This window comes from Sebastes umbrosus, chromosome 9 (assembly GCF_015220745.1).
Source record: "Sebastes umbrosus isolate fSebUmb1 chromosome 9, fSebUmb1.pri, whole genome shotgun sequence".
Lineage (NCBI taxonomy): Eukaryota > Metazoa > Chordata > Actinopteri > Perciformes > Sebastidae > Sebastes > Sebastes umbrosus.
This window is the reverse complement of record NC_051277.1, coordinates 27,629,955-27,639,316: the sequence shown is the minus strand read 5'-3', so window position 1 is coordinate 27,639,316 and position 9,362 is coordinate 27,629,955. Positions and strand designations below refer to the sequence as shown.

The following is a 9,362-nucleotide window of genomic DNA, read 5'->3' as shown; positions in this document are numbered from 1 at the left end:
TTGAAAAGATTGTGCAATAAACTGCATTTATTCCGAAGAAATAAACCGAGATAAACTGCTATGTCCTCTCGCCCGTTTTGTTGGTTGCTGGTAATATGTTTTCCTAATATTACGACTTTGTTTCTCGTAAAGTTACGACTTTATTCTTGTAATAAAAAAAAATATGTCCCCCTCAATGTGGCCCTAATACTCCGTCGTATAAAACTGACTAAACACCTTTAAGCCAACAATATCATGGACCAATTGTTTATTTATATTATAATAAATTTATGTAAATAAAAATCTTAATTTTTGTCTTAAAAACACTGTGATGTCTGATGATGGGGGTTGCGGTTTACGGGTTTACTAGAGTTAGGGTTCTGGGGGGGTTGAACCCTGGGGTGGCTCCAAATCCCAATTTTGCCTCTAGTGCACCCAAAGGACTAGAGCCGGCCCTGTCTGCAACACCGAGCACAATTAGTGCACTTTGAAAAAAACAAAAAAAAAACACATATCCCAGCTGTTGCCAAGTCACTCTACCACATTAGTAGCCTAAGTGACACATTATTTTTTTGTGGGGTGAATGACGACCAGGTTTATTTTTGTAAGATCCGTGTGGTATAAATAGTGTCGCTTGCTATGAAGCAAAGTGTTTGCAGTGAATATCTCAGTGTGACTTGTCTTCTTCAGCCTCTCCAGCAGTCTGTGTGTGTTCACTCTCTCTCTCTCTCTCTCTCTCTCTCTCTCTCCCTCTCCCTCCACCTCTGCCTGCCTGCCTGTCAGCTCGCCTCGACCACGTAGCAGCTTCCTGGCAGCGGCAGCCGCTTGTGTCTCCTCTCTGACACACACTCACACAGCCAGTCAGTCAGTATCAGTAGCCTATGTAGAACCACGTCGCACCAGCTGGGGATTTAACCACCACCACCTCCACCACCGGCCGAAGCGACCATGGACCTCTTTGAATTCGACTTTTTCAGAGACTGGGAGCTTGAACAACCATGGTAAGTCCTGCGCACACTGCTTTATAGATCTTCTGGCTTTTTTTTATTATTATTATATATGTGTGTGAGCTTTAAAAGAGGGATGAACGGACATGGCAACACCGCTTTTGTGGTAAAAAAATCACGGGTTAAATTACGGGATTTTGGGATGTGGAGAGGCAACCCAAAGTGAGTCCCGGTCGGAGAGAAACCGTGCAAACCGTCTTTCTTTGTCACCGTTAAAGCTGCCGATGCTGCTGCTGCTTGAGACGAACCGGAGGGCTCAGCACGCACACGTAGCCTGCACACACACATAGACACATGCACACACATACACACACACACATGCAAACACACGCCGGCTCTCACTGTCTCATTGTGATATTAAGGAATGTTTGGGTTGAATGTGAAGGAGCTGCACCGGGTTGTTGTGCGACAGAGCGCTGGCAGGCTGAGCACCGGCAATGTAGTAACAGAGATATAAGACAATGTGAATAGATGTAAAATAACACAGAAGTTTGACAGTTTGATGCTGCAGAGTTTATTTCATTATTGTCCTAATTTTTTTTTGTACATGTAGAAAATGAGTTCAGGTGAGTTCAACTGCCACCTGGTTGCAGCACAGGTGTTGGTGATTGGTGTGTTTTTTGGGGGGATAACACATGCACAATCTGGACACATTATGAAGGAGTGAAGTTGGGTTGTTCTGGGATGTCAGTGGAAGCTTAATGTTGCTGGTTGTGCTGCTTAGTTTATAAATGCTAACATTAACATTTGCTTCCTCTTGAACATATAGCCTGTGATGTTTCCACTGGATGTATGATAACCATTGTGCTATAGAGTGGTCTGTATAGGCAGTCTCGCATGCTGCTGTGATTCGCAGGCTGATGCAGAGTTAGTACGAGTAGAGTGACTTCTTTGTTGATCCATACAACTGGAACTGTTAGGTGGTAACTTGATTGGTTAGTTGCCAAAATGAATCAGCAACTATTTTGATAAATAAGGTTATAGGTCGATATCGGATTCGATATCGGGTCGATACTCACTCAAATAGCTGGATCGAAAATCAGTGGGGCCGATCTATTAAATTCAATTCTATGTTTATATGCTATATACATTATAAACTGGAATTTTGTAGTAATTTCGTAATTAAGTTTTGACCAATTTGTTGCTGCATTAAAAAGGTTTACACTTGAATTTGAAGTTATTGAAGATTTTGTACGAAGTTGCTGGAGTACAAATAGTTATTTTAATAATAAATAACAATTCAGTAAATTTATATCTATGTATTTATTTGTTACATTTAGTATTACAAAGTTAGGAAAGCAATGTTTAAGTCAAGCCTGATGTTACCTTACACATAAAAGAATTATCCTAGTCACATACATATTACACAAACAGCTTATTAAAGCAGCAGTAGGCAGAATGTTTTTGGCATCATTGGGCAAAAAAATCCATAATAACCTTTCAGCATTTTGTAATTCAAGTGTTCTGAGAGAAAACTAGACTTCTGCACCTCCTCATGGTTCCGTTTTCAGGCTTTAGAAAATCTAGCCCGTGACGGGAGACTTTGGCCAATCACAGGTCATTTCAGAGAGAGAGCGTTCCTATTGAGCGTTCCTATTGGCTGTGATCCGGCTGGTGGGCGGTGCTTGGCATTTCTTCAACTGATTTCAACATGGCTGCCGGGTCACAAACTTTCTCATCTTACAGCTAAACATTACACTACAAGATGTTTTTGAAAACATTTTCTGTAAGAAATAGGCATAACGGTAACAAAAAATGTATTCATATTTGATCAGCACTGACTAGTTTGACTGTTTGATCGGAGTTCATGAGTGATTGACAGCTGCTCAGAGACGGCAAGGCCCCAGCTCTGCTCTGATTTGTTGTTTTCGGAGGAGGACACAGAAAAACATGATTTCTTTCAGATTACCTGTCTCATGCACTACTATCAGGACATAGTGACCGTTTAAAAAAATAACTTTTATAATCATATTTGCTCCAATTCTACCTACTGCTGCTTTACTCCATTAATAGAAAAAAATATTAATTTATTTGCTGATAAATCGCCCAGGCAGATATATCGGCAATTCCAAGAAGAGTATCACCTTTACATAGTTTATCCAACAGAGAACACTGACAAGTTGATTTTTACACTGTAAAATGTTCTGCTAAGTAAATATCTTGGTCACAATAAAAAAATTCAGTAGGGGTCAGGCTTTAATCTGTAATGAAAAGAATAGTTAGTTGCAGTCCTGATCATTGCTGTGCAATATAGCATTCCTCAGTGAAGCACATGCAGCAGAGAGGACATCAGAACAAAGACTCACATGGGGAGAAGTGCTGTTTAAGGCTTTTAACACTGAGAAGATGTTGGAGGTTTAAAAGATGACCGAGAGGGCGCCAGCTGGGAGGAGTGAATTATAATTCTATTTCTCTGCATGATTTGGATTTTATTACAACATTGATTTGAGCAGAAATCAGACATATGAAAAGTAATGGAAGGCCCATTTGAAAATTCAGAACAGCTTGTCAGCTTGGACCCTGGTTGTACTGGCCAGCTCCCAGTTCAGGACTGCAATTATATAGAGCTTTTATCCAAAGCCCTTTACAATTTCTTCCATTTAGAGCCGACCATGAAATGAGAGGACGACCCATTCTACCTGCTGAGCCACCTCACTGTATGTATGAGTGTGATAGAAGGAGATGGGAACTAGCCGATATATCGATGTTCATGAAATTCTTTCTGGATGAATAAATACATTTTGCATGCTAAAAAAACTAGGGATGCACGGATCTAACTTTTTCCGTCCCGATAGCGATACCTGGGCTTTGGGTATCGGCCGATACCGAGTACCGGTCCGATACCACTGTTTAATTAATAAGCCGCGTGCCTCACTGTGTGGAAGTGACTGGGATCATATTCTTTTTATGTGTAAGGCAACATCAGGCTGGACTTAAACATTGTTTTCCTAACTTTGTAAAACAAAATGCAACCAATAAATACATAGATATACATTTACTGAATTGTTATTTATTATTAGAATAATAAATTGTACACCAGCAACTTGGTAAAAAATCTTCAAAATTAACAGGAATTACAATTCCAGTGTAAACCTTTTTGGTAACAAATTGGTCAAAACTCAAATTTATAGTATATAATATATATAGTATATAAACATAAAATTGAATGGAATAGATCGTCCCCATCCAGTAATGGTATCAGTGCATTGCAAAAAAACCCCAATATGAATGTCTACATGCTGGATGAATATTGTGCAGGATATATTTTGGGTATATAAGGGGATTGGAATCGACCGATATGTTTTTTTCAGGGCCGATACCGATTATTAGTAATCAAGGAGACCGATAACCGATATTTTGAACCGATATTTATTTGCAGTAAAAATGAAAATCTTGCTGTCAAAAATGGGAATAACATAAAACTTCTTTGAAATGCCTTAAAGCATATGTTTAATTAAAAGAGAATTTTTCAATATTATTTCAAAACAAAAAGTGCAGGGAGCTCCCAGCTTCCTGTAAAGTTAAATGAACATTTTAATAAATAAATAAACAATATGTCTCTGAAGTTTTATAAAGTGTAAAAATATATAAAACTATGATAACTGTACACCATCTATGCAGTGCATGTATGGATTAACACAGACCTTACATGCAGTTCCATTTCATTCCATTACACTGAGCATCTCTAACAGCAAGATGTGACAAGTACTGGTTTCTATTTATTTATAAAGCCCGTAACTTGCAATTATATATCCAATTAAATACCGTATTACTTATATTATAACACTACTGAACTAATAGGTCAATTTAAAACCATGATGACCAACTATTCTACTCTTTAATGTAACTGTATTTAACTGTGTTCTATTTTTGTCTGTTTGTTTTCTTAATGATTTGTTTATGGGTATTTATTCAGTTTTAATTGTACTCTGGACATCATTGAAAATGGAGGCATGTCCTAAATGATTCCTCGAGATTTTAAATACAAGTTAAATGAATGAATTACGTCTAAAATCGCTAACAACAATGTCCTGCACGTCTCTACCAGAACCAGAGTCAGAGCTGCTTCAGGACAGACTGCAGTAACGTTAGTTAGTGTCCTTGTTGAGACTGAGAGGACCAGCCTGGTAAGAGACATGTAAAAAATGACTTTATAACAGATCAATTGTTTTGCTAGTCAGCTGGCTAAATTATGGATCAACAAATTAACTTATTGACGTTCGTTATTGCATTCAAGCTCTACGACGCTCAACATTAGCTCACGTTGTACATGTAAACGCGCAATGAAAAACTCATGCGGGTGAGTAATCCAACGTTTGCAAATCAGCAGCTAAAATAAGTTTCAGTTGCGCTGTCACCAACATTACTCAGAAATATAACTAACGTTACATAAATAAACGCTATTATGTCGTTATAGTTGACTGAATATCGTTGCAACAAAGTGCATTATTCGGACATTGTCAACGACGGTGTAACTGGGAAATAATAATATAATATAATAATAATAAATAAATCATAAGGTCACGGTTTTTGCAACCTCAGCAGAGAGGACTGGGATGTTTATTGCAAATTCAACAATATTTTCCATCTTACCAAGAGGACTCATCTACGCTCGCTCACCGGATCAGCTCCGGTCTGTTTGTTTTTCTCTGCCCGTCTGTGGAGCAGCAGCCTTCAGTATTGATTGGCTATTGCTGATGACGTGTAACCAATCAGATAGTGCTGTGGGCGGGATATTGAGCCAGACTGCACAGTGGAGACCGAGTGGAGAGCGCTGACAGAGAGAGGAGGCAGCATCAGAGTCAAAGTAGCGCATTTTAAAATGAACGGTCATCGGTTAAAAAAATTAACGATACATATATATCAGCAAAATGCCGAATATCAGTGCCGATAATTGGCAAGGCCAATAATCGGTTGATCCTTATAAGGGGATGTGGTGTCCATGCATCCTCTGGAAATCCTCCTGGAATAATAGAATAAAAACATCCACGTGTCACGATGTTAAAAACGTTATCAGGCACTACATGTTTTTTGTGCTGGATACATTCTGTGTTGAGCACAGTGCTAAAATAGCAAGAAGGATTGTAAGATACAGTATGTACTGTACTCTCCACTTCAACTGTGTATTGTAGTGGGAGCACAATAACTTGGCAACCGCGTTGCTGTTCTGAATGCGTATATTCAGCGGGGAGAATGGGAGGGAAAGTGACACACACTGCTGTCCCTCAGCAGCCACCATGGAAGGGCCCTGGAGCCAGGTACTTAACCCCCCGCTGCTGGAGTGGAGCCGCTCAGGGCTCAACAGCAAGCTCAGGGGGTGTCTACACATGTAACCCCCTCCTCCCGCCTGCCACCACTCCATCATGCTGCTGCTGTCAGTTGGTCCTGATGGGAAATTAGGCTCGCACAGAGAAAAAAACCCCAAAATGCTTCATTCCAGAAAAGAAAACACAGGAACGTGCCAGAAACAGCTGATTAAAAATAAATAAATAAATCAAATAAGTGGAGCTGCTGATGGGTTGATAAGCTGAAAGGTGAAACCGGATTAGATCTTCACCTGGAAATAAAGGAGTGAATGAAAACCAGAAGACGCTCCTTGACATATGATTGCATGTTCATGATGTGGCATAATAAAGCAATGAGGTTTGGACTTGTGCTTGTAGTCAGTATTTCCTTTAGATTGTCTCAGCTGGTGTGAACGCCATGCTCAAAGCCTAAAGCAACCTATGTTTATGTAGGATTGGACGATATGACGATTTATATTTTACCGGAACATTTTCATAGATTTTGTCATACTGTTCATGCCATGGTATCTATCTCTTTAAAGGTGCAGTGTGTTGGATCTGGTGGCATCTAGCAGTGAATTTGCAGATTGAAACCAGCTGAAACTTCTCCTGTGTGCCAAGCGTGTGGGAGAGCTAGGTGGCCGATGTGAAAACGCGAAGGGCCCTATCTAGAGCCAGAGTTTAGTTTGTACGTTCTGGGCTACTGTAGAAACATACATATATACTATATATATATATATATATATATAATATTTGAAAATTATAGCACATTTATTATCTGTTCAAAATGTGTATATATATATATATAAAGCTAGAGTGAAGATACTGGCATCATATGAAACTAGAAAACCTAAGGAATCCATTGGTACCAACCATGGCAAACTAGGGGTTCCTTGACCTCTTACCTTAAGATATGTGAATGAAAATGGGTTCTATGGGTACCCACGAGTCTCCCCTTTACAGACATGCCCACTTTATGATAATCACATGCAGTTTGGGGCAAGTCATAGTCAAGTCAGCCCACTGACACACTGACAGCTGTTGTTGCCTGTTGGGTTGCAGTTTGTCATGTTATGATTTGAGCATATTTTTTATGCTAAATGCAGTACCTGTGAGGGTTTCTGGACAATATTTGTCAATGTTTTGTGTTGTTAATTGATTTTTAACAATAAATATATACATACATTTGCACAAAGCAAGCATATTTGAGTATTAAATACTTGACAAAATCTCCCTTTAAGGTGCATTTTGAACGGATAAAAAATGTGCGATTAATTTGCGATCAATCACAATTAACTATGGACCATCATGCGATTGATCGTGATTAAATATTTTAATCGATTGACAGCTCTAGATAAGACAAGATAACTCTTAGGTGTCACAAGATGATTGACGCAATAGGAAAGAAGGAAAAACTGTATTCAGTTACAGAGAATTATATTAATTTTTTCCAAATCTTTGCTTTTTTTTTGTGTTAAGTCTGAGTTTCAAGCAGCAGTTGGCACGCAGGTATGCAGACGTGGGAAAATTGGCAGGGCTTTAACTTCTTACTCAAGGCAGACTCCTTGACTTACTCTGTCATGTTTCATATGTGCAAACAAGTGCCACGCCACAAAAGCTCTCAAGGTCTGAAGGTGAGCACTGTTAACCCCGTTTGTACGACCCATTGTGCCGAGACTACAAAGACTCTCGAAAGACGTGAAGAATATCACTGCAGCGTCTTTGAGCGTGGCCATTGTGAACTGGTATGAACACCTTTGCCTTTGAACGCGGTTGACTCGTACGAATCAATTCATTTCAAGCGTATTGAGCCCAAATAAATTCAACCACACAATTAAATATACTTGGTTGGAAATGGAGCCAGTGCTGCACATGATGCTGCTGCTCCTAACCAGTGTCTTTTACCAGCAGCTCTGGAAAACTGCTTTGATGTAGCTGATGTCTCAGTGCTAATAAATGTCAAAATGGACTCAACTGTCCAAGATTATAAAGAGGAGAACACCTCCACTGGGAGAATGGAGAGAGATATACATAGAGATAGATAGATAGAGATAGAGAGGGGGAGAGAGAGAGTAAAAAAATGTCAAAAAATATTTTTCTCCAATTTTACAATGGATTTTACAGGCATAAAAGCTGACACACACCTTCAATAGAGACCATGAAAATCAGTCAGATTGGAGTTAAAAGTCTGTCACTCGCCATTGATGTGCGGCTCCTGTTTGACAGTGGATTTTCCCTTTAAGGAAAAAAAAAAAACGATAGAGAGAGAGAAAACAATCTTGAAGCTCCCCTCGTCTTTGTTAAATCTGAACGAATCCAACACTGTAGGTCTCCTCCTCCTCCTCCTCCTGAAGAAATACCCTTTCATCTCTGCTCCTCTTTGTTGCTCTTTCTCCCTCCTCCCCTCCTCCTCCTCCTCCCGTCTCGCTCCTTGTTTCATTCTCTCGCTCGGAGATCTGAGGGCTTTGTATAATTGTAATAGGGCTTTCATTGAATGTTGCATGCTCCTCGCTGTAATTGCCCATCATGTAGCCAGCTAATCATGGCAGTGGAATCTGGGGGAGATCGCTTTGACTGTTAATTGACACTGATGGTGATTGGTTGAACCATTTAAGTAGTTAATTAGGGAATTGATTACACATATCGTCGACATAGAATTATACGATTCCAGCTGCGTGTTTTGGAGCTTTAAAAGTTCACATCTGTGGGAAGACAATTTGACTATTATTATTATTATTATTATTATGACAGGGTCTCATTGAATCCTTAAATTGTTTGAATTATTTTTCTTTTTATGCTGCTGCTTTAAAATGTAAAAATCGGCTTCAACTAGGGCTGTCAATCGATCAAAATATTTAATTGTGATTAATCGCATGATTGTCCATAGATAATCGTTATTAATTACAAATTAATGGCACATTTTTTATCTGTTCAAAATGTACCTTAAAGGGAGATTTGTCAAGTGTTTAATACTCTTATCAACATGGGAGTGGACAAATATGCTCGCTTTATGCAAATGTATGTATACATTTATGATTGGAAATCAATTAACAAAACAATGACAGATATTGTCCAGAAACCCTCACAGGTA

The 9,362-nt window shown here is 39.2% G+C and overlaps 1 protein-coding gene across 2 annotated transcripts in view; it reads left to right on the top strand.

Annotated features, from left to right (window-relative positions):
- Positions 1–256: 256 nt before the first annotated feature.
- The window catches only part of aff2 (AF4/FMR2 family, member 2), a 211,308-nt gene continuing 202,202 nt past the window's right edge, over positions 257–9,362 (top strand). For both annotated transcript variants that reach the window (XM_037780205.1, XM_037780204.1), the window contains exon 1: positions 257–980. In XM_037780205.1, coding sequence (XP_037636133.1) covers positions 928–980 — 53 coding nt within the window. In that variant the 5' untranslated portion in view covers positions 257–927. The remainder of the gene's footprint in view (positions 981–9,362) is intronic.